We start from the raw sequence: 26889 nt of genomic DNA on the forward strand, positions 1-26889 counted from the left end.
TATTTTTCCTATGGATCCTTAGGGTGCAATTCGAAAATATGCTTCTCTGCTAATGTTATTTTCAATTTTGGGGTTCAGTAAAGAATAAAGGGCCTATGTCCATTTTTAAAACAGCCTCTTGAGTGTCGTTTCATCGACATCTCCCCCTGTCCCACTCCCTTTTATTTTTAGTGAGTGATGCCCCTTGCCTCAAAATAAAATAGAGATAAAATAATTTTCAAATTTTTAGGTCAAGAAATTTGTTTAAAGAACACAATTAGGAATGTATTGACAAATACTAATAGACTATATATATATATATATATATATATATATATATATATATATATATATATATATATATATATATATAAATAAGCTGTTTGTCTGTTGACTGACTTCATGTTTGTGTGTCGACGGACGTCATTGTAAGGATTGAGCATTATGCCGTCATGAAGTTGTTTGTCGACTCACGTCATGTTTGTCGACTGACGAAATTACAGACCGGGACACAAATGACACTGGGACACAGGGAATATAAATGACGACCGGGACACTCAAAGAGAAATTACAGACTGGGACACCGGGACACAAATAACGACCGGGACACATGGAATATAAATGACGACCGGGACACAGGGATATATATATATATATATATATATATATATATATATATATATATATATATATATATATATATATATATATATATTGTTTAAATTTATTTTAAATGTTGTGCTTTAGGCTAATTGTGTCTCCTGGCAATCTCCCTCTTTCTCTGTGTTTACGCTCGAGCTAGTGTTTTTAGATTTCAGTTGTTTCAAGAAACAGTTCCATTAAACTAATGATAACAAAAAGCTGCAAATTGCATGTGATTTTTAACTCAATCAAATTTTGATTTTACTTCAAAAGGCGTTGATATTAATTGTCCAAGAATTTTCTATCTTTTAACTTAAGTGGGATTTTTTTTTTTTTTTTAATTAATCATAGGCATTACTTTTGATTTAGCAGATGGGTGCCTGATGTCCCTGACTATCGCTTTCGATTTAGGACAGCTATCAACATCTTTTGTAAGAAAATCTGTTATAAGCAAACCTTCTTTAACGTTTCAATATAATCTGATTTTCTATCTCCATATTCCTTTTATTTATTCTTGAATTACTTTTGGGGTGGAGAGGGGGGTATATATAGCAATCTAATATGAATTATCAGTAAAGGAATAAAGCAATCTCTAGTTTCGGCTATTAGGATATGTACCTATACCCTAGGGAAAACCAAGTATTTAAGTTTCTTTATTTAAAATTTTAAGTCTTGCTGCCTCAAAGCATCTCAAATATTTAAATAAAGGCTGATTGTCAACTAAAAATTTAACTGACCCTCGGAACATCTCGAATTCTTAAAACAAATGTTCAAGTTTCCTTATTTTAAATTTCTCAAGGAATATGACATTCAAAACATTTCAAATTCTTGAACAGTGGCTAAATCTCCAAAACAAATTAATTGAGCTTTAAAATATTACCAGTACTTAAAACCAGGTGCTGAATTTTCCTTATTTACAAGGTTGCCTCAAAACATCTCACATACTTAAACAACCGCTATTTGTCCAAAAAAATTAATGGACATTCAAAACATCTTACAAATTGAAACCAAGTGCTAAAGTTCTCTTATTTTAAATTTCTGAAGAACATTGACTCAAAACATCTGAAGTGCTTAAACAACAGCTACTTATCCAAAATAAGAAAAAAAAATTTGACGTTCAAAAACATCTCAGATTGTTGGACAGTGGCTAAATCTCCAAAACAGATTCATTGACCTTCAAAATATTACAAATACTTAAAACCAGGTGCTGAAGTTTTTTATTTTAAATTTCTGAAGAACATTGACTCAAAACAACTGAAGTACTTAAACAACAGCAACTTGTCCAAAAAAAGAAAAAAAAATGACGTTCAAAACATCTCAAATTCTTAAACAGTGGCTAAATCTCCAAAACAAAGTCATTGACCTTCAAAATATTACAAATACTTAAAACCAGGTGCCGAAGTTTTTTATTTTAAATTTTTCAAGAACATTGCCTCAAAACATCTGAAGTACTTACGTAACAGGTTCTTGTCCAAAAAAAATTACATTTAAATATCTCAAGCTATTAAACAGTGACTAAATCTTCAAAACAAACTCATTGACTTTTAAAATATCTCAAATACTTAAACCTAGTGGGGAAGTCTTGATATTTTAAGTTTTTAAAAGAGCGTTGCTTCAGAACATCACAGATACTTAAAACGACCGTGGCTTGTCGAAAAAAATTAATTGACATTCGAAACATATCAAAAACTTAAACCAAGTGCGAAAGTTCCCTTATGTTAAATTATTCAAGAAAATTGCCTCAAAACATCTAAAGTACTTAAACAACAGCTACTTGACTACAAAAAAAAATTTGGCATTTAAAACATCTCAAATTGTTAAACAGTGACTAAATCTTCAAAACAAACTCATTGACATTCAATATATCTCAAATACTTGAAACTATTGGGAAAGTCTCTATATTTAAAATTTTCCAGGGAACGTTGCCTCAAAACATCTCATACATTTAAATTGTATACATTCTCATACATACAATTTTTTGGGGAAGGGTTCGAAGCGGGTAACCCCCCTCTCTCCTGGATACGACTATGTGAACAAGAGATATGTAGTTCAATTTTACCTTCCAAAAAGTACGGAAATTACCGTGTCGAGCTTACCGTCATCGGCTTTGCACGAAATTGCCGTCTCGGGTAACCACTTTTATATCCTATTTAAGAGTTCATATTTCTTTAGTTATATGTATTTCGTTAGTATGTGCATAGCCCATAGCTTGTACTAATATTTTATATTTTTCAGTAGTCACCATCAATTAGCCCATTTGTTTAAGGTTGAACAACGGGTAAGACGCAGAGGCTCAGATTTTTTACCACTGATTTTAAAAATATGTGCTACCACGAAAAAAGTCTCGATTTGCTTTTATGAATTTTAGAGAAGAGAAAAAAGCTTAAAAAGTCGTTAAATCATGCAATGAAAGGAATTTGGTTGAAATGTAATCAAGTGAAGTTACCTTAATATTTTGTACCCCTGGCTCTGATTGTTAGAATTGTATTTTGATCCAGATGGGTTCTTTTGTTCATATTTGGACTTCTCTAAAATTTGTAAAGTGAACCGATGATATTTTTATGTCATGGATAGAAAAAGAATTTTTCCCCTTTTTTCTTCTTCCTCTACTTACGTCGTTAACGAACGGGCTGTAATTCTTGAGGTAAGGTATGTACAAAACTTGCATATAGTGATGAAATGTTCAGCTTATCCTCTATTTCTCCCTCTAAAACTTGAGATTTTCTAACGAACTGGCATCGGTAACTTAAACCAAAAGGACGTGATAATTATATCATTTGGTTCGTTTGTTTGAGGTGTATCCCTTCACTGAGTCACAATTGGGATATTACTTGGTTTTTATTTTTCTGAGAGAATTATCTAAACTTAGTTAAAAAAAAAATGTTCTTTTGAGTAATTTACAATCAATTTTTCAATCTAAAAAATAATACAGGTGAATTACAAAAATTGCAAATGTTCTTAAATTGGAAAAAATTAAGTTTGAAAAATAGCAAATTTTTGTATATATTTTCAATAAGATTCTCCTTAAAAGAATTTTTTCCATGGTTTTACTAACGAATTTGACGCACGTTGCAAGATACTAGACGCTGAATATGACTGCTGGAAGTAAAGGAATGCCATGTATTCGCCAGTATTTCTCATTCACAATAGCCAAGAGTGGCATGTCTTGGTCAATGTCCTTAAACCGTTTATTGCTTTTCCTAAAACAGCACACTTTATCGCCTTCACTTTTTTTTTATACCGGAGTCCATTGATCTCTGACATGTTTTTCACCGTTGACTTGGTTTTTTAAGGTGCGAGAAAAATGAGACTAGTCCTAATGGATTTTAAGTTTATTTGTTGAAGATATTCGTTTTAATTTCAAAAGTTTTGAAGGTTTCCTTTTATGGTTGCTTTTATGCATATTCCGCGATCGTGTTTACAGATTTAATCGTGTTTAAAACACGATTTTGATCGTGTTTAAAAGATTTAAAAATCTTTAAAATACCAAAACAATCTACAATCGTCATCAAAAGAATCTACGATTTCGATTTTATTCTTTTAAGTTTTTAATCTTGTCGAAATCCGCCAATAAGCTTGTGCGGACGTCGGGAATGTCCCATGTGGATTTTTCGGAAACCCTTAAGTCCTCAAGTGGCTGTGTCCCTAAGTCCTTTTCCTCCAAAGTTTTTGTTTTGTTTATTTCTACTTTTTTTTCAATACACTGCAATCAAAGACAATTTTACATAAAATCAAAACCTATTCTATCAAAATTTCACCAGTGCCTTTTCAACGGTAAAGTAACTATCCAGGAATTGAAATAATGGCTTATTTTCCCTTACATTATATAGGCTGTGGAAAGGCGCAAGAAAAGAATCATCGTTACTAGAACTTTACATCAGATACAAAAACATTAGCTATAGGATAAGCAAGGTTACTTCGTATTTCGATGAACAGGATCGGTCTAGATCAATAACTGAATCTAACAAACTCAGATAATTACTGTGAACTGTCGTTTACCCTCAAGAACAGCTACAAACAAGGACAGTCGCACCTAGGGATCTTTTCCGCGATCTTGAGGTTTAGTCCTATGCTTGGAATTTGGCGACAAGTACAGATGTTAGGATTACCATAAAATATATACCAAACATAAATATGTCTTGTTATTGGTATTTAATAACTTGAATTCTTTTTTCAAACCTTGGAATTTTCACAACTGGATCTTCGAATATTGTTGATTTCTCTATGGCAGTCCTCTTGAAAACCAAGGGTTAATCTGGGTAAGTAATCTTAAGTCAGGGAACGCGCTTCAATAAATCGAATCAGTCTAGTGTACCTTGGATTTGGAAGGCTTTTAAATAATTCAAGTAGCCTCGCCCGTAGACCTATTAAAAACCAAGGAATGGCCATGATAAGTAATATCTAGAGGAATGAAGCTTAGTTTATTCATAAAGAACGATGAACGGTCCAAAGATACACAGTAATGAAGCACTGAAACATAAGATTGTATTCTCTCTTATCAGCGCCAGCTGGCGCATGGTTTAACAGATGTGTCCGCAAATCATTTGGTAGTTGGAGCTGGTACCAGGACTGGAGCTGGCAGTTGGTGCCAGGGGCGCTATTTCTCCAAGAACTAGGGAGCAAGACAAACTAGAACTCGAAAAACTTGGGAGCAAGACTCGAAGGTGTCGTGAAGATAGTGTGTCCATTTTTTCTCTTAGAAATTTTTAGAGAATGCCACTGTATGCAGCAGACTCATGTAGAATCGATGTATAAAATGAGGTAGGTCTAATTGATAATGAAAGATGATAATTCAGAACGGAATTGTTTGCTGGTGTGTTATGAAAACTTTGAATCTACAGATACTACTGTAAAAAAGAAACGCTGTGCTGAAGGCCCTAAGTAAAGATTTTTTTTTCATTCATTTACATTCGGTTGAAATGTTTTAAACTTGGAAAGTCGTCTCACTCATGTATTTTAATAAATGTTCCTGAGACAATTCTAAAATATCAGACGTATCTTTGGGTATGAAAATAAGTATCAATAAGATTTTAAATTTTTAAGTTGTAGAGTGAAGACAGTCCATATATTTCCTCCAGTTTTCTTATCACAAACCGCTTTCTGATGTTGCGTCGACCCCGCTGACCCTCATCACAAACCGAATGATCAGCGACACCATGCCTCGAAAACCGGCCCTAAAGAGTATAGGGTTGCAAGCTCAGCATTCCAACCACTCCATCTGTTTAATTAAAAGACCGATTGAATTGTTAAACATGGTCATGATAGACGTCAGGGGCGTAATTTCGTGACAATCCTGGGGAAGGAGGGGGGCAAACTTATGGGGTATTTTCCTAAGACAAGTGAAAAATGAAAAAAGTACCATAAAGGCAAAGGTATACTAAACAAAACTGATCTGTCTCTGGGGATACTTGAATTGCGGATGCCTGCCCCATAAAAATTACGCCCTGGTAGACGTTAGTTTGTTGTATTTTGTCAATGGAATACCAGAACGTTATCAATGAACTGATCAACTGATTTCTCAAGGCTGTTCAAATAGATCAAAGGTAAAGCGGACAAGAATAAGATGGTGCTTTAATACAAAAAAAAATCATCTCGCCAAATTAATTGTGTGGCAAAGGGCTAACTCCCCCCCCCCTCCCTAGTGCTGCTGCTGTTCTAATCGACCTAAAAGCCACCAGGGTTTATATTATAATAAAAAAAGCTATTAAGGATAGTTTTTTTATCAGGTAACATGCAAGTGAAAAAGTTACTAAGACGCAATTTAACCCATGAGACTAGACAGCAAAATATAAAAACATAGCTATCTGATAGACGTGCCAAGTTTTCAAATTTTAGGAGGTTTTAAGTTGGATCCTAAGAAATTTGAGACTCTTGAAAGAAACCCAAAGGTTAAGTTGAAATTAAAGAAAGTGTTTCGTAATTTGTCTAGTTCTGGAGGTTAGGGGTATCCCCTCTAAATAAAATTTTCCTAAAATATTTTCTGTGACATTTCTGACGTCTGTTTGGCGTCTGAAAAAATCTTTGGTTGAATATATCGCTAAGCACGAGAGTCTAGCAAGGAAGCTAATTGGCTAAAAAATACACAGTAATCTTCTGTTAAGAAGGTAGAATGAAAACAAAAATATTTGTCCAGATTAGCAGCTCAAAAGCCGCATTGACTTAAGTCAATAAAAGGAACAGTTGATAATGTTCAAAAACAGAATGCCTTACTGCAAAAATTTTAAAAAGAAAAGAGCCATTGTTAGAATATTTACAAAAAATAAAGGGTTTTAGTTAGGAATTGTGTACACCAACTTAAAACCAGAGAAACGGATGCCAGAGTGTCCACAAATTTTTATGGGGAGGGGGGCCAAGTCAAAACCCTAGAGAGGTTTTTTTCTAGAAAAGTGTCGTTTTTCTCAATATTGCAGCCCTTCCTACTTTTTTTTATGTTTCTGATCCTAGAGGGAGGGGTAAAGCCCATCGCCCTATCTACTTCGTGATGACTCCTGTATAAGACCATGTTATTTGGGCTGTTTGGTTTTTGGATAATTAAAATGAAGCGTAGTTATGAATGAATAATGAAAATTGTAGTTTTGCAATTTGATCTATGGGGATGTTCGTGCGTCTTATGTCCCAGTCGATTCTCGACATATTGAAAAATACCTTGTTTTCTTAATCTTGTGGGCTGTTGTGGGCTAGCCTGCTATCCTAAAATCAAAAAAACGTTTTTGTGACGTGACTAACGTTAATTCGTTAATGTTGTTAAGACTATATTTAAGGTCAGCTTAGATTAAAGCAAAGCTTCTATTTGTCCTTCAAAATCTCAAGTTTCTATTTTTTTACATACATATTGACTAAAGATTTCTTTGACCTTATATTTGACATTAACTATATTACACAGAAGTTCTTTGAACTTGGCTGTCGTATATTCTAACAATCTTTTAAAGAAAAAAAAAAAAAAAAAAAAAAAAAAAAAAAAAAAAAAAAAAAAAAAAAAAAAAAAAAAAAGATTGAACGAAATATCTTGTTTACAATTTGGCCTTGTAAATTTCCTAGCTTTTTATTTTGTAGAAATACTTTATTTCATATTTTTTGACTACCTAAGATTAAAGTGTTAATGTTGAAAGAACTTTAATATTTTACAAATAGAAGCTTTGCATTTCTAGATGGCGTTGCGAATTGTTTTGAGGACATTGACCGTAGATTTTTTGTACTGAGCAAATTCCAATAAATTGTTTGATTCGTCTTAACCGCGTTGATTTAGAAATTTTCGGCAGGTTTCTCAACAAAGACTAGAGCAAATTGGACGCTAAAAAAAAAAAGAATAAAAAACTGAAAATTAAAAACACCTTATTTGAGTGTTCCATAAGAAAAAAGTTAGTCGAAAATGTCTTTGTAATTTATTTTATTTATCAGACTAAAGGATTAATATTTCTTAACAATATTTAAGAGATATATCTTTCAAGGTTGTTTATTTCGTAAGCCTTTTTTCAATAAAATTGAATAAGTTTTAATTTATATAATTAGCTACTGAAAAAAGGGGGGAGTCTTCAGAAAAAATCGTCCGAGTTGTACAAACATTATACTATTTCTAAATATCATGGAATTTTGTGTTTTTGCATATTTTTAGTCATCCTTGAAGGCTGGAGTAGGAGGAGGGGGTCAAATTCTCGTTATGTTCCTCTTGCTAGTGCACCTTAGATCTATACGATAAAATTCATTGTTATTATAGTTTTAGTCTTTGATAATCCCACTTGAAAAGAGAACTTTGTTTGGAAAACTAAAAATAGTTGTTTTATTATTATCATGTGGATCCCGGCAGGCATTCTGGGCTTAAACCCCCTAAAAATCTTCTACATTTCTAAACTTAAAAGGTGTATCCTGAAAAGCTCAAAAATTTTATTACAGGATAAAGGATTAAAACTTGGTATTATTTTTTTTATTTATTGTTTCTAGTATTTTGTATGTTCGTTTGAATATTTTTTGATAATCACACAACTTCACAAGTAAAAGGGGGAGGTGTCTTGGATATATTTTCATCATTAGATTAATAAGAAGATAAGTGTTAGATTATCTTTACGTTTCACGATTAGATAAGTGTTAGATTAACGCTTAGATAAACAAGAAGTGTCTGAATCATCGGGTCTCTTTAGTCCTTAGTTTTATAGCATATGAACAGGCATTTTATTCAGTTGATAGAAAATCTTAAGCGCTGGTCCTTTTCTTATATGATATACCGGAAAATAATATTCAAAGAATTAACACGAGTGCAAGAATAATAGTATGACGGTTAAGGGAGTGAGGTTAGTATTTGGTTTGAAAGGTGGATTAAGGAGGGTGACGTCTTATCCTCCTATGTATAGACTGCGTCTTACGGGACGCAGCAGGAACTATGGGAGAACTTGATATTAGTGAGAAGGTAAAATTTTCCTTTATTTATATTTCGAAGATAATTTGAGTTAAATCAAGACGTCAGGGAAGTTAACTTAAAGTTCATGTTCTCTATACGAGTTCTTGATATGTTATTTTTCTGTTGTCCTGCAGCTATTTTTCTGCAGGATGTAGTCTTCTGCATGTTTTATTTTTTTTTACGTTGGACGACAATTTAGCTGTCGTCAGATAGTCTTTTTTATTGTATATAATAAAAAGTATAGTAAATTTTTTTTAATTTTTTCTGCATTATTTTTTAGGTTGAAAAATGGGTTGTAAATTCTTTTTACTAAATTTAGATCGTTGTCTAAGAATAGTATAAGTAATGTCGTAATTATGCCTCAGTGAATGGATTGATGTACCTAAGTATCTTGTCTTTTCGGTCTAAGTCAACTGTCATGGGCCTTTCACAAAGGGTGGGGGGCGGTAATCTGCCCCGGGTCCTGCGGCTAGCGGGCATGGATATTCTGTGTTTTTTCTTGAGTCAGAAGGGTGTGCCGTAACTAATTTTGCCCCGGATACCACCAACCCAAACGACCCTACAAACCTTAACCTTGTCATAAAACTGCATACTTCAGAGTGTAAACCTTAATTTTTAGGGAGTTCAGGGTGCGAGAATAGGTTTGAAAATTAAAGATTAGAAGACAGAAAAATTGGTCGGATGAATAGCTTCAATATTACTAAGGCTAGTGGTTTAGAGTGACGATTAAAAAGTGGAATAGGTGAGATGTTGGATATGTTTGGGTAGTAGAAAAAACTTAGGAAGATAATTCTTAAATAGGATTAAGATACTGGGAGCTATGGTAACAGTTGTCAAGCATGGCTCTGAAACATGGGCTCTTCTAAAAGTTGAGGAAGATAGCTAAATGTTTTCTAAAGGTGCCTGAGGACAATTTTAGGTACTTGTTTGAAAGATTTTGATTGGTATCGTTAAGTGATTTGATCGAGTTTGAACGGTACTTGTATCAACAATAAGCAGAATAAAATTGTAGTTCGATATCTTTTTCTAAATAAGTTTTTTTTTTAAGTTTTTCTCGGACTGACAAAAAAAGGGACACGGTTTTGCGGATGAAGGATGATTGGGTCCCAAAAATCATGCTTTTTGGCAATCATATTTCGCCAAAAGAAAAGCAGGGAGTCCTCGATTGAACTAGAAATAGGTCATAAGAAAAATATTTTAAAAAGTAGGAATTTTTTAGCAGTAATATCAGTTGATTATTTTGGACTCCTGTTTCAATGACCTTAAGCCAAACAATAAACTACAAAATTCCAGCTCGGTATCACTTTTTAGGACTATTAAATAATAATAAAAAACAAGTTTTTTAACTGAAAGTAAGGAGCGACACTGAAACTTAAAAACGAAATAATTTACAGTTTACTTTTTAAAACAATAGAAACGTTAGCGTGAAGAGTTAGGCGTTTAGGAGACGACAGCCCCTTTCATATTCGGAAATAATTTATGTGTGTTTTAAGTTTTGTTGTCGCTCCTTACTTTCAGTAAAAAAAAATTTTTAGTTTCTGAACGTTTTTCAACTAATGCAGGTTTGATTTGGCTCAGCATACATGAAAAATTAAAGCACAATTTGTATATTAATTTTGCCAGAATTATTTCGTATATGAAGGGTTGCCCCCTCCTCAACACTTTGCTCTTTACGGTAAAGCTGTGAGCAGTTTTCAAAAAGCTTCCTATTCTAATTAAACGGCCCCCGTGTTTCAGTTTAGTAAACAGTCAAACTTTAGAGTAAAGATTAAGGTGTGAGGAGGGGACAGCCTCCTCATATTTTCTGTTCGATTTTCAAATAATGCCCGTAAATCTGGCTCACCCTCTATGAAATATACCCCTCCCTCTCACGAAAAACTTCCGTGGAAATTTTATCTAACGTAAAGTGCACCCCCCCCCATGTCAAATTCCTTCCAGAAAGTGCCATCCTCGCTGAGACTCCCCCTCCCCGTAAAATTACTTGCGGACGACTTTAATCTCTAATCGGTTTCTCGATCACTCCAGAAATGCCCTCTTCCTTGAGAATTTATTTTCAAGAAATCAAAACACATGGAAACAAAGACCCTGGATAATTCCCCCCGGAACATCTTCACATGAAAAATTTGGCAAAGAGAATGCAAGACAATTAGAAAGAATTCCGTATAGTAATTTTGTCAAGTCCTCCTGTGTAACATATCCCCTGGAATATTCACCCCCCAGAAATTTTCCTCCCCAAGGAAGATTCCTTCCATAGAAATCCACCCCAAGCACTTTCCCCCCCCCCAATAAAAAAATGTGTGTATACTTCCCAATAACAGATACTATACATAAACAATGGGCAAATTTCAAAACTTACAAGCCTCTTTCCGCGGACTGTGGGGGGAGGGTCATTTTACACCTAAAGACATAATCATTTGATCTTTCAACTATAATGAACAAAATGGCTATCTCAAAATTTAGATCAGATAATTTTGGGGAACAAATGGCGACGGAGGGGGCCCGGTTTCTCTCAAATATTTTTGGTTTCTTAAAAGGGGCTCTAGAACTTTTAGTTTGCGTTTGAATAAGCCTTCTTTCGGTAGTCTAGGACCACTTCGAAAATAAGGCACATTTCCCAGGCTTTTAACATTTGATGAGTAAGGCTAAATTTAATGAAACCTATATATTTGAACTCAGCATAAAAATCTGATGCGTTTGATAAATCTATTGGTTTCAAAATTCCGTTTTTTAGAGTTTCGATTACTATTGAGCCGGGTCGCTGTTTACTTATAGTTACAGTACGAACTACGAACTGTTTGATATGGAAAGAAAGATTTCAGGGGCTAGGTCACGTTTTACGGATGATAGGGCACCAGAAATCTTACTTTTTCGGAATCAAGCTGGGGACAAAGGAAAAGCAGGGAGTCTTCGAGTGGGGTAGACAGAAGTTTTACTAAAGTACTGGAAGGCAGTAGACTTTTTCGGTGTGAGTGAAGCTGTGAACTGGGGGGCCTGGTGGAAAAGTGTGCGCCGGTGTGCTGATCTCTTTGACTCGGTGCTGCGATTGGTCGTCAGTAGCAGCAGTTCATTAAAAAAAAAAAAGATTGTTTTAGGCGGGAAACTCAAAAGCTATTTTTCTTTTGCTTAATCTTGGCAACAACTTCTAGCCTGTTACTATTTTTTGTGCTTACCCCTGGTATGATTAACTGACCGAAAAACTTCGATAGTTCAAACATTTTTTTTGCGGATAAGAAAAAGTATATAGTTTTGAAGGAGATTAATATCTTCAAATAGTTTACCCTAAATGGTAAAAAGTTATAATTCGGGATGAAATGGGTTGTTGTTGAATAGGTTGGACGGGACGGAAAGTTTTTCCATAGTAGGAATTCCCCAAAGTCTGACTGAGCCATAGAAAAGAACAGCCTATTGAATGCAAGAATAACGCATCAGTTTTCGAAAATATTGATATATGGTATTGAATAACTTTCGAGCTACTTCTCCGAGCCTTATTTTCTATCATCTCACGATAAGTGACCTTTCTATCAGGGCTATAGAGCTGACTCAAAAAATTACCTCTCCTAGAACTGTAAGAGAACCTAATTCAAAATTTTTGAAAATCCATATCTTTGGTGCTGAATACCAGTTTCTAAATGAGAAATTCCATTTTCTAAATAATTACTAGAAATTGGTATTGTAAAAATTGAAGACAAATTTGTAAAATAAGGGTTTCTAAATAATATTCCGTACAACTAAGTATTTGGCTATTTGCATATTAGTACCAGGGGAATGAGCTTTGCTCGGTGAAAAGAAAGACCTATTTTTTTAGTCTCTTTCGTCGTGGAAAGTAAAACCAGGGTATTGGGTGTCTGGGTATTTGTGACGTCATTCTTATGAAAAGATTTTTTTTCAATTAAAGTCCTGAATAAATTTCCCAAAGTCATGCCATATCTAGATCTTTTTTTTCTCACTGGAAAATGGTAGTACGCTAGTTTTTCCCCAAAAAATATAATGCCGTTTTCTAGAAAAAAAAAAAAATACAGATAAATAGATATACGTGTACAGGATACAGTTGCTTTTCGTTTAGTAATATTAGATTCTTGCCAAGTTAAACTTAATCTATTTACCAAGGGATGACTTTTCTTTTACTTTTATTTACATAATAAAAAAATATAAACTACTAGCTGTTCTTCGCGCCACCCCAACACCAAGTTGGTGGGGGCGCTTCGCCCCCCCCAAGCCCCCCGCGCGCGTAAGTCGTTATGCGCCATATTAGTTACGCGCCATTGTAGTTTTGTCCCTGTGTCCCACCTGTGAATAGATATATATATATATATATATATATATATATATATATATATATATATATATATATATGTTTTTAACTGCGTAAAACTTGCGAATATACAACATTCTTCGCTGTCCCATTGTCTGTGCATATAAATAGATTGTCAGGTTTACTGACTCTTGAACATGCAACATATAACTGTCCATGGGAAAAACAATCCGTATTCAGATCTATACCTCATTATTCTAATCATTGCCCTTGAGCTTTGTTGATGGTGATTGCTAATCGAACATTCCCTGTGTCCCCGTCGTCATTTATATATCCCCCTGGCGTCCCCGTTGTAGTTGTGTCCCTGTCATCATTTATATTACCTGTGTCCCGGTGTCCCAGTCTGTAATTTCTCTTTGAGTGTCCCGGTCGTCATTTGTAGTCCCGGTCGTCATTTGTGTCCCGGTCTGTAATTTCTCTTCGAACATTCCCTGTGTCCCGGTCGTCATTTATATATCCCCCGTGTGCCCCCTGCGTCCCCGTTGTAGTTGTGTCCCGGTCGTCATTTATATTCCCGGTGTCCCAGTCTGTAATTTCTCTTTGAGTGTCCCGGTCGTCATTAAATTCCCTGTTTCCCTGTGTCCCGGTCGTCATTTGTGTCCCGGTCTGTAATTTCGTCAGTCGACAAACATAACGTCAGACGACAAACAACTTCATGACGACATACAACTCAATCCTTATAATGACGTCAGTCGACAAACATGACGTCAGTCGACACACAAACATGACGTCAGTTGACCGACACACAGACAACTTATTTTTATATATATATAGATATATAAATTACAGACATAAATCACTGCTAGGGAAAATTTTAATTTTGCTAACGTGTAGCGATTTAACTACATAAACATTCCTGAAGGCATCCTAAATTTAAAATAATAATAATAAAAAAATCTACATAAATGTTTCTAGAAGCATCCTGCACTAATTAAAATAATAATGAAAACGAAAAAAAACACTATCAACTTCTCTCAAACACCCCCAGGGTAACAACTCTCATCCAAATACAACTCCCTCCACCCCAACCCCTTCAACCCGCTTCTCCCTCCAGCCCTATAACTCCCTGTTCTTTACTTGGGCAAATTTTTTATTTGCATTTTCAAAAATCTTTCAAGCAATAAGAAAAACGGTCATCCATGTCTAGGAAGCTGTCGAGAATGAAGACACATACCTCGAAATATCAGTCTAGGAATATGTTGAATAAGTTAAAGGGTCATCAACATTTAAAAATAACCCCTCATTCCGACAATCGCTTATCTGGTGTTTTTACAAACGGAAATACCTGAAAATTTACTTCTAGTTTCGTGTCGTTGCCTCTAGTGCCTATAAACCTCTCTCGGCCTCTTTGTAGTCTTACACTTAGCTTCCAAGGTGAAAATTGACCGTTGTCAAATATTCAGAGCGACATATACGACTTCACAATTTGTGGGTCTGAATGAAGAATCTGAAGTAGGAGTCAGATTTGAATCCCTCAAAATTTTCGAGTTGTAGTTGGGGAGTCTAGTATGTCAACCCTACGACCCTAGTATAAAGTTTCAGAAGGTAGGCCTAGGTCTAACTTTTGACATGGGCTATGCATTCTTCTGGTGGGGGAGGATTAGTGTCATTAATCTAAATGTGGTCGAATCTGAAATAAATCAAGGGAAACATTAATGATTACCAAGAAATAAAGCCTTTACAAGTTCTGTGGGGGACTCGATCCATTTGAGCAGTCTCGGAGTGAAACTGACACCAGCCTTCATTAAGTTGGCAGCTGGATCCGATGTTTTATTTGGTGGGTCTGAGGGTTCTATAAACCCCATTGGACTCCCAATGGAAAACGAGCTGATTTCTCGAATACTGCGAATTCAACGTTGTGAGGTTGTGGATAAACATTTTAGCCTTTGTTAAACCTTACGTCACAAATATTAAAATATTTTGTAGGTGTTTTAGTAAATGGAGGCTATAAGGACGGCTCTAGGAATGCATTTTAGGCTTCCCCATCCCCCAAAAAAGTAATTTCAAAATTTAACATTGTAAGACTACAAATTTATGCCGTACATTATCTATATTTGTCATTCCATTCATATGAACCATATTTCGAGTGGACCTAAGCTATGGTGTAAATTTGTTTCGCCAAATTCTTTTATTCAGGGTGTTAGGAAAAAAAGCCATCACAAATTTTAGAGAGGGGTCCTTTGCGGTACCTCTCCCTTCCTTCCCAGTATGATCTTGCGTGTATCTAGCTTAATATACTCGTGATTTGATCTTTGAACTATATGTAAACCCATTAACGAATTAATGTCAATAATGTGGCTAGTGCGAACCTTGATTTATACGCTCGTAGACATTGCAAGTTCAGCCTATTATGAACGGCAAAGCTGCTCTATAGCGGTGACCAGTATTATTGACACCCCATAAAAATATATACATAAAATAAATATACAATTGTAAACGAATTTGATTTTTATGTCCTGTATTGTAATTTACTGGCCAATGATGAAGATCACTGAACATCTGCTCAAAGTGTAGAAGTCCTAATTCACTGTTGTTGTGGGAATAAACAAAAATATGTATAAAACAAATAAAAAAATATATTGAAAATAAACTATTTGGTTCTTTTATAATAGATGATCACAGTCAAATCCACATAAGGCCGTACTATTAGCATGGGCTAGTAAGATCCGTGTACCCAAGGCCGTATCTAAGATCTTTATTCGGGGTGTTACGAAAAAAAGGTCATCAAAAAATTCAAAAAAAGGTCATCAAGATATTTTTCTACCAGATCATTTGTACATTAAAATCAAAACCCAGCTACGCATCGACTTCCTCATTATCTTCTTTCGTTCGCTTTCATGGACTTGATGTTTTTTGACCCTGGATTAATTCATGTAATGAGCAGTGGTAATGTACACGCCCCTGGAATGATCTTGATATTTGGCAAAAATGACGTATGTAATAATGAAGAACAATATTGTTGTATGCTATACCGCACACCTTTTTCTAAAATCTCATCCTGTATCCTGAACAGGTCCTGTAAATCTTTGGGCCTCTTTCGCTATTTTAAAAAGAATTTACGGCTATTTTTTTAATTGTTAACGAAAGGCTGAGAATTTTTTTTAATATTCTTTTGGTATCTAAATCGTGTAGCTTCGCTTGTTATTCCCCCGTATTTGATTTAGTAATGTCCATGATAAATCCCTATTACACTCAAAACATCACACCCTTTTTTATTCAAAACAGCTTATGGAAGGATCCTATTTTTATTTACTTATCCTTAGACGAAATTACACCAATGTCATATCTTTGTCAAAGAGAAGATAGATGTTGAAATATGGACTCGACCTTGTATCAACCTAGGAAACGGGACCTAGGTCTTCTGTTATACCCTGAAATATGAACATATCTTTCGAAAGGTAATTGATTTAAAGAGAAATCCCCTCCCCCATCTCGGTGTGCCACTGATGATTTTCATCCTTAAATTCCCTGTTATGCTTAATGTTTGCATTTTAAAAAGGGCACAAATAGACGGGAGCAGGGGTGCATTTGTCACCTAGACATTGCAGAATATCTTTAAGTCAAAATGACCCCCCAGATGTTGAAAAGTACCTCATGTATCTTCCCTAAAATTATCCCCCTCCCCCTCTGCTATATTTTCATGAGTAGGCAAAACTGAGTGTTTCGCTTCTGAAGAAAATCATAGAAATAAATACATTTTTAGGCAATTGCCAAAATTTTGGCCTAAAAACGAATTTATGGTTATGGAACGCCCTGTCTCGAGTGATGGAGAAAAATCTGAATGAGCCCTGTGTCATTCTACCTGAAAGCAGCTACGAGTCTTATGAGCTATGCACTGACTCTTTTTCGTTTATTTTTTGGTGCCACGTATCGATTTTTCTGTTGCTCAGCAACACCTTATTAATAAGCATTTTCATGAGTTTGAATTTTTATATTTACAGCTATGTTTACTGATAGTTCTTTATTCATGGATGCAATATCTGCTGGGGCCAAACCCGAGAAGAAACGAAAATTGAAACCTAATGAAAGTGAGAAAGAGCACAAGAAAGAGGAAGTGAAGGAAGAGAAGACGTCAATAAAACTAGAAGTGTCCGCGAAGGAAGAAGAGAAAATGGATACAGCCCTTCCGCCAGTTAAGCCTCAATTTAAGGTAAAGTAACTTATTTAGAAACTAAAATATTAGTTTTTTTCGTTATTTGGGCAGGAATTTAAAAAAAAAAAAAAAACATTTTTGCTTCTCAGGACGTAATTTTGGTGTAAATCTATGGACAATATATTTTTCTGTTCAAAATTACATGTTTTTTAATCAAATGTGTATCGAAGCTTTGGCCCTAAAAACGACTTTAGACATTGTAAAAAAAATTAAAAAATGATTGTGTTCTAGATTCGCACAAAAATACTTGATATATTTGCAAAGGATTATCAAGTGTTGCAAATACAGATGACCTTTCTCAATGGATTATTGTAGACCTACGAAAATAGTATAAATAAAACCCCATAGAAATACTTGCAATAGCTTTAAATACGTCTCAAAAAAAGGATGCTGGAGATAGTTCAAAATAGGGTTTTTAGTATTTTAATGTTTTGTAAACCATCTAGTAAATGTTACCCTTGATTTCTACCGTAGACTATACCAGAAAATTTAGTTATATAATATCTTGGGTGACAGACCTTCACAGGGAAGCCGCAAAAGACACTTGATTTTTTTTTTTTTTTTTTTTTAAGTTGGTCTCCAACCAACATAACAGTTGGTGTGGATAAAAAAAAAATTTCTTTGATATTTAAAACTTACATTTCATTTTATAATAGTTACTAAAAGTAATGTATAAAATGATAATGTTAACTAGGATACTAAGTTTTATCTTAAACAGTTACTATAAGCGAATAAATTCCCCATGTTTTTTTATAATGGGAGGGGCCTAGAAACAAGCTGCTAATATCTTACCATCTTTCCTTACCTACAATCAGGAAATCAAACAGTTCGTGGTAACGAACTGTAGTAAGGAGCGACCCGGCTCAATAGTAAACGAAACTCTAAAAAACGGAATTTCGATGCTAAAAGATATATCAAAAGAATCAGATTTTTATGCTGATTTTAAATATATAAGTTTCATCAAATTTAGTCTCTGTCATCAAAAGTTACGAGCCTGAGAAAATTTGCCTTATTTTGGAAAATAGGGGGTAACACCCCCTAAAAGTCATAGGATCTTAACGAAAATTACACCATCGCATTCAGCGTATCAGAGAACCCTATAGAAAAAATTTCAAGGTCCAATCTACAAAAATGTGGAATTTCGTATTTTTTGCCAGAAGACAAATCACGGGTGCGTGTTTATTTGTTTTTTTGTTTTTTTGTTTTTTTTTCCAAGGGTCATCGTATCGACCAAGTGGTCCTAGAGTGTTGTAAGAGGGCTCATTCTAACGGAAATGAAAAGTTCTAGTGCCCTTTTTAAGTGACCAAAAATATTGGAGGGCACCTAGGCCCCCTCCCACGCTCATTTTTTTCCCAAAGTCAACGGATCAAAATTTTGAGATGGCCATTTTGTTCCGCATAGTCGAAAACCATAATAACTATGTCTTTGGGGATGACTTACCCCCCACAGTCCCTGGGGGAGGGGCTGTAAGTTACAAACTTTGACCAATGTTTACATACAGTAATGGTTACTGGGTAGTGTACCGACGTTATCAGGGGGATTTTTTTGGTTTGGGTGTGGGGTTCAGGGGAGGGGCTATATGGGAGGATCTTTCCTTGGAGGAATATTTCATGGGGGAAGAGAAATTCAATGAAAAGGGCGCAGGACTTTCTAGCATTACTATAAAAAAAAACAATGAAAATATAAACATGAAAAAGTTTTTTCAATTGAAAGTAAGGAGAAGCATTAAAACTTAAAACGAACAGAGATTATTGCGCATATGAGGGGTTCTAAAAATACTTTAGCATAAAGAGCGAGGTATTTAGGAGGAGATAAATACTTCGCTCTTTATGCTAAAATTTTTTTAATAATTTCAACTATTTATTCTACGGCCTTTCTGATTCAGGGGTCATTCTTAAAGAATTGGGATAAAACAAGATTTAATGTGAAGAGCGAGGAATTAACGAAGGGACCAACCCCCTCATATATATAATCAAAAATATAAGAATATAAAAGTTTGTTACGTAAGTTAGTTCTTAAGTTACGTATTTTTTTTTACTAATAAAAACGTTCGTTAAAAATTAAAAGATCTAGTTGTCTTTTTAAGTAACCGAAAAATTGGAGGGCAACTAGACCTCCTTCCCCACCCCTTATTTCTCAAAATCGTCTGATCAAAACTAAGAGAAAGCCATTTAGCCAAAAGAAGAATTAATATGCAAATTTCATTTTAATAATTTATGTACGGAGAGCCAAAATCAGACATGCATTAATTCAAAAACTTTCAGAAATTAGATAAAAAAAAACAAGTTTTTTAAATGAAAGTAAGGAGCGACATTACAACTTAAAACGAACAGAAATTACTCCGTATATGAAAGGGGCTTTTCCTCCTCGACACCCCGCTCCTTGCACTAAAGTTTGATTCTTTCTCGCAACTCTACTTTTTAAAACAATAAAAAACTTTAGCGTAAAGAGCGGGGTGTCGAGGAGGAAAAGCCCCTTTCATATACGGAGTAATTTCTGTTCGTTTTAAGTTTTAATGTCGCTCCTTACTTTCATTTAAAAAAACTTGTTTTTTTTTTATTTAATGGAGTCAGAACCGATACGAACTTATTTTCTTGGAGCTGGAGCCGCTCGGGATCAATGCTATGGAGTCAAAGTTGGGAGTAACTTGTGCCCTCTAAAGTCGATAGTCGGTAAAAACAAACAAACCCCGACTTTAATATATTTCAATGTTTTTATCTAATAAATCAGTGCTTACTCGTAATAAATAATGTCAATTCACCCCATTACGTTTGTATTTTACATTTCTTCCGAATACGTTTACCCGATTTTACATTTCTACCCGATTACGTTTGTATTTTAGCGTTTGATTTCTACCGAGCTTAATATCTAAAGGCTTCTTAGCTTGCTGTTGTCAATTCTGATGCTAATATAAACATCCAAATTCAAAATAGATTTAGTATATATTTCACTAATTTCATTATATATTTCACAATTTGTGGATATACTGCAAATAGTTAAAATCAGAGCCAGGGAGGACATTGCTTGTTACTTAAATTGCTCATTTATCTTATTACTAAAAATAAATAATTCGCATTAAACCTAATAATCTTTGTAAGTTGGGGGGAGGAATGATATAACCCCCCGTATTTATGTTTCGATCGCTCATAACTTTTTTTTTTTTTTTTTTTTTTTTTTTTGTATGATACATAAAATATGTAGCGTGGGACAATTTGATTTATACATTCTCTTCTTTTAGTTTTATAAAGACATTTTAGAGGAAGATGAAGAAGATAATGACGAAAAGCCATTAGCGCAAATAAAGCGAGAGCAGGAGGAAAAGATGAAAGAATTGGAAAAGGAAAAAGTTACGGTAGAGGAACCTTCCGAGGAAGTTAAAAAGGAACCAGAAATCATTGAAGGTATCTAATGATTGGAACAAAATTCTTAGGGGGGGGGTGAACCTTAGACCCTCCCAAGGCTTGCTTAAGATTTTTGTGTCCTGCTCCAAAATTTGATTTAGTGTCTGCTCCAAATTTAAGACAAAGACCAACATCTTTCCGTTACTAAAAAAATGGAAAAGAAATCCAACACGAGAAAAACTTCCAGAAGTAAGGGAAAACAACAACAGTGAATTAGGACTTCTATACTTTGAGCAGATGTTTAGTGATGTTCAGATGTTGACTGACCTTCAATTTTATTTTACTTCAATTAGTCAATTGAATTTACTTCAATTAGTCAATTCAATTAGTCAATTTTATTTACTTCAATTAGTCAATTTTATTGACTGACCGTCAACATTGGCTTTAAATATTTAAGTATTACTTTATTTTGCTGGTTTTGCTCCTGTCATAAAAAAAACACTTCTTATACAGCCCTTTTTCAAGGCTTGTATATTTGAATATTTCAGTGATTCTCATGTGTAGCCAATAAAATTACAATGCAGAATACAAAAAAAGTAAACCTTGATTGTAATTAAATTTATTGATGTTCGTCCCATCTTTTTTTCCTTCTTCTTTATCTTTTTTATTTAGTTTTCATGCTGTCTTGAAAATTTCTGCATATTTATCCTTTTGTCCTCCTTATTTTTCACTTTTTATTGTTCTGCTTTCTTAATTCAATTGTTCCTTTTTTTCTTTCCTTTTTTATAAAATTTATCAACAAATGAGAAATGACGACGTTTGAAACTAAGCAGACGGAATGGAAATAAAAATGGAAAAAAGGCGGGTAAACCTAGGCATAAAGAACGACGCTAAAAATTAAAACGAATTTACAAAATAAAGCAGGGAATAAAATGAACTCTTATAATTTAAGACCTCCATAGAAGACGCAAAAGCTTGTAATATTAATGATTTTAGTGATGTTAGTGAGGTCTTTTGATATTCATTGATGGTATTTATCATATTGTCCTTTGTCTGTGAGGACAGGGGTTCGAATCCTGGTGTTGCTAGTTATTTGGTTTGGAACGGGGGTCAGCAGCTTGACTCTTGTCACCTCAGACAGAGTTTTATTTTGACAAAGTAGACTAAAACTGCTTATTTACTGCTAGTACTAACAACTCAGGCTAACACAACTATTCATTGTCCTACTCCATCCTAATCTAATTCAAAGCCTCCCTCTTTACATCCTCCAACGAAGTACCAATTTCCCTTAAATCTTTTCTTACGACATTTCCCACCCCCTTCGCTGACGACTTCTTTTTTGTTTGGCCCTAGATGGTTGCCGACAAGGACGATATTTGGCAATCTGTCATCCTTCATCCCCAGAACGTGTTCTGGCCATCAAATCGAAGTTTCACTCATTATAGCCCTAGGGTGTGAGATTGATCCACATTTTACGCACAGCTTCATATTTGAATTATGGTCAGTTAGACGGGTACCCAAAATAATCCGCAGACAATTTCTTTGGGAAGGAGGAGGAGACGGAGGAGGATCTAACAGATCCTCCTCCGTCTTTCTGTCGTATTTCTAATGATAATTATTACTGTCAGTGTTCGACTAGTTGTTTCAGAATTATCATATTGTCTTCTAACATATTCTCATTGTCAGAGACTAAAACGCCATTAATTTTATAACTACCGTGTGTGTCGAAATTTTTCGACGGTTTTGGGAGGGTTTCCGAGGACCCTCAAGGTCCATAATTTTCGAGGGTTTTGGTAAGGTTTCAGTTGAGGACACTTTTAGATGTAAAACGAGTTAAAACTATAAGAAACACCCAAAGACGAGAAGTGCTTTCTAGTTTAGGTTCTTCCGTAAGGTCCGTTGAAAAAAACATTTTAAGGACTTAAAATATAATTTAAGACCGTTCAGAGCCGTTCAATCGAATTTTATTAAGGAACTACTTGGGTTTTCACCAAGCAAGTACTGTACTAACAATACTGAAAAAAAGTAATATATCATTTACAATTTAACATTCGTATACAGTTTTATTTAAGACTTATTTAATATTATTTAAATTTTTATTAATTTTTTATTAAATTTTATTTAAGTTTTGTACAAGCCATATACAAAACTGACGCAAATAAGCACAAGAAATAAGTATATATAAAAAAAAAACTATTTTCGAACCTTTAAAATAAGATAGCCCATTGCCACTATATATCAATTATACGTTTGGTAAGGTTTCAGTTGAGGACACTTTTTGCTGTAAAACGAGTCAAAACCGTAAGAAACGCCCAAAGACGAGAAGTGATTTCTAGTAATCTTCTAGAACGATTCTAGTGATCTTCTTCCGTAATGTCCGTTGAAGAAATATTTTAAGGACTTAAAACCTAGGATACAGCCAAGAAAGTTGAAGAATTGAAGAATGAAAGTAAAAAAGAATAAAGTATATAGTATGGAAATAATAAAGTAGAAGAACAAAATTGAACTAATAGTGTAGTTGCGGTACAGCAGGAGTCAGAACGAAAGCTGCAAAAATTTGAAATTTTAAGAACGTAGTCAGATAAGAACTCTATTATTATAGTGTTTAGTTTAGACAAAAAAAAACTTGCACCAAGATTACCTAGGTTTTTAATTATATGCTAGCCCCTTTTCCTATAACCCCTATTCCTAGCCCCCTTTTTTACTCATCTTTCGAAACTATGATTTTTTGCGTTGGAATGGAATATTCTTAGGCTGGCAAGAGATGAAAGTAGATTCATGGTAAATGTGTGGAATTTATTTTTGTTGCAGCAGGAGGTAGATTTTGAGGATGAACGAAGGCTGGAAATTATTTCTACTGAGATAATTTGTGTCAGTAAATTTTGAGACTGCTAAAATATTTTTCAACCGTAAACAAAGCAATCATAAAAGACTACTAATATGTTTTTTGCTAAATTAATCATAGTAAAAAATAAAGCAGGTATTACACTGAAATTACGGAAAAGATAATGAAATTTCAAAGAGATGAGCCCAGAGGCAAGGGTGTATCCAGGATTTTTGTTGGGGGAAGGGAGTTATAAATTAAAAATGCACAAAAAATTGTTTTATGCACTTGTTATGTCAGACAATATTTGGGGGGGGGGCGGCAAATTTGGTTGCCTGAATGTGGCCTCGCCAAGAAGCCCCGCTTTCCAGGGATGTGTTTGATTTTGATATGCTATATACATATATTATATATATATATATATATATATATATATATATATATATATATATATATATATATATATATATATATATATATATATATATATATATATATATATATATATTCACTTTCAGAAAAAGAGCAAAAAGAGGCTTCGCCACCTCCTGATCTGCCAAATATCGAAATTGGTGACCTTCCACCTGCTCCTCCCATCAACTTTGGCAGTGTTCTCAATAAAGATACTGGCAAAAAAGGTGTTCTGGTCTATCATAGGACGTCTAAAACTAAAAAGTCAGTGAGATGGAAAGCTGAGGAGGATCTGCATGAATTTTTCGTTTTTGACCTCGATGAAACAGAGAGAGGTTTGTCTTTTTCTTCTACCTTCGCCACGCTTTGCCACGGCATCCTTCGCCACTCTCTAATAGAGCAACCTATCAAGTTAAGACTGTATTTTTTTTCCTTGTTTTTTTATGTGCATTTGAGACTTGTTTTTTTAAGATCACAGGATAGGCCCCTTGATCTTATTTCGTATAGAACGGGGTTTCAACAGGAACAAGATTATTTCTTTTCCATTTCAAACAATCTATACGTGGTTTGTTTATAGTCAGGAAAAGGTCGTGCAAGTCATAAGGTATGTCCAAATTTCTTTTGTATTTTGAATATATAAAAAATATTTTGAATATATAAATATTCGCTTGTGGGAAGCGTCTGATGATTTTTCCCAAACCACGCATATCCCTCCCGGTCTAAGACAGAAAATCATGAGATTTGTATCTGCGCGTATGTGAAAAAGATTTTTAAAAGGGTATTCCAGAATAGGGTTTTCTGACAGTAAGAAAAAAGAGGCATTAAAGAAAGATAAATGAAAGTATTATTTTGAAATTAATTTTGTAAATACTAAAGGATGTTATACTTTTTAGTCGGCAATGTGCAAAAATTAACATATTGATTTGATTCACATCTGTAATCTTTTCACCATTCTATAAAAAAAAGGTTTCAATGAATAGCTTTCTTCTGTTATTTTTTTGGCAAGTCCCCGAATTATCTTAAAATTACCGAATTATCTTAAAAAGAATAATAAAGTCTTATAGACTTTTATTCCTGCAGAAAAGATTACAGCCTCAAATATTAATACTCACAAATAGAATGAAAAAATGAAGAGAATAAAAAGAGAATAAGACACAAAATGAAAAAGAAAGAAGAATTTTGCTATTTTGGTCCCATATATTAATGTATTCATATATGCATCAAGGATTTTTTTTTTCGGGGGGGGGGGTCAAATCCTCTGCCACCCCCCTGTATACGGCCCTCATGCATATTATGTGGCACTACTTCTATCAGAAAGCAAGAATTTGTACAAGCTCAGTTGGAACTAAATTCCTACAAGTTCTATTAGTGCAAATCAGCTAAATGTGGCAGTACGCCTATGGGGAGGCGGGATTTTCCCAAGCTCAATTGGAAATAAATTTTTACAAGCTCAGGTGGTGTAAATCACACTAGTGTGGCACTACGCCTGTGGGAAGGTGGGATTTTTGTAAGCTCAATTTGAACTTAATTTTTATAGGCTCAGTTAGTGTAAATCCCCTCAATATGGCATTACACCTGTGGGGAGTTGGGGTAGATGCCTTCTTTGGAATAGTTTCTGCTGGAGTTGAATATAAGAAGTTTCAATTTTAAAATTTAAGGAGGGTAGAGTAGCAAGACCATCCTTTTCGAGCATGAAAATAAAGTCATGTTTTCTGAAGTAAGTATGATATTTGAGTTTTTTTTACACGTTTTCTTCCGAAGAGCTGTAAAAATGCAGTGTTGTCGGATCTTTTAACTGTTATTTTCTGATTAGGATAAGCCGCTACGCCAGTTCAGACAGAGCTTTAAGTACGTTCATTTCATTCTCTTTTTTGCCTTTTTTTTACTTCCGTAAAACTTACAATTTCTGCCTGTCAGGCAGATGGTGTAAGGTATTCTCTATCGATAAAATTCCATTTAGGCCTCTGTGGTACTAACTTTTAATTCTTTAAAGTTTCATTTCAATAAAATGTTGTTATAATATTTAGTAAAACTAACTATTTTTTTGTAGTAAATGTGAATCGACTTAAGTTCCAGGACATGAAACAAGCGGATAAGCTCATAGAAAAGGAACTTGCTAAAAGTTGTAAGTAACGTTTTATTTTGTACACTTCGCTATAAGGGTTCCAAACGGTCAATGGTTCTATCCTGAGAGGGAGTGTCGTAGTTACAAGAAATGATAAGAAAGCCATAGGAACTATTTTTTGAAATTCAAGTTTTAAACTTTAGTTTTAAAATAATTATTTTAATTAATTAGTTTAGATTCATGATTTTGATTAATTATTTAGCATATATTTAGTTTATTAAATTAAATAAAAATTAAATTAAATAGTTTAATTATTTTTATAATTTAGTTTAACTTGATTAAACTTAATTTAGTAAATTTAATCAAATTAAATTTAATAAAATTTAATAGAATGGCAGTTTAATTCTTAGTTTTAGATTAGTTATTTTTATTAATTAGTTAATTAATAACTTTAATTAATTAATCTATATTAAGTTGTCAAAAGTTTATTTTAATTAAACTTACTTTATTAAGAATTAGTTACTGAAGTTAGATTGAATAATCAACTTAGATTTTTTCAAAGTTTAGATTAATTAATCAATTATTCCCTGTGAATGAACTAAGAATTATATCTATGATTATAGTAAATTTTTGTGAATTAAGATTTCGACGGTCATGTTTGTTTTTCTTCCTTATCATAATGGGATGGTTCACTTTAACAGTTAAAGGGTCTATTGTTGCTTTTAAATTCTGGCTCTAAAATTCTCCAGTTTGTAAGAATACAAGAAGC

At 34.0% G+C, this 26889-nt stretch overlaps 1 protein-coding gene across 2 annotated transcripts in view; it reads left to right on the forward strand.

The window, feature by feature from the left end:
- LOC136037296 (calponin homology domain-containing protein DDB_G0272472-like) overlaps positions 1-26889 on the forward strand; it is a 198847-nt gene that overhangs the window by 155043 nt on the left and 16915 nt on the right. For both annotated transcript variants that reach the window (XM_065719939.1, XM_065719940.1), the window contains exons 6-9: positions 17267-17475; positions 20718-20880; positions 24163-24390; positions 26106-26180. In XM_065719939.1, the coding sequence (XP_065576011.1) occupies positions 17267-17475; positions 20718-20880; positions 24163-24390; positions 26106-26180 (675 nt within the window). The remainder of the gene's footprint in view (positions 1-17266; positions 17476-20717; positions 20881-24162; positions 24391-26105; positions 26181-26889) is intronic.

This window comes from Artemia franciscana, chromosome 16 (genome assembly GCF_032884065.1).
Source record: "Artemia franciscana chromosome 16, ASM3288406v1, whole genome shotgun sequence".
Lineage (NCBI taxonomy): Eukaryota > Metazoa > Arthropoda > Branchiopoda > Anostraca > Artemiidae > Artemia > Artemia franciscana.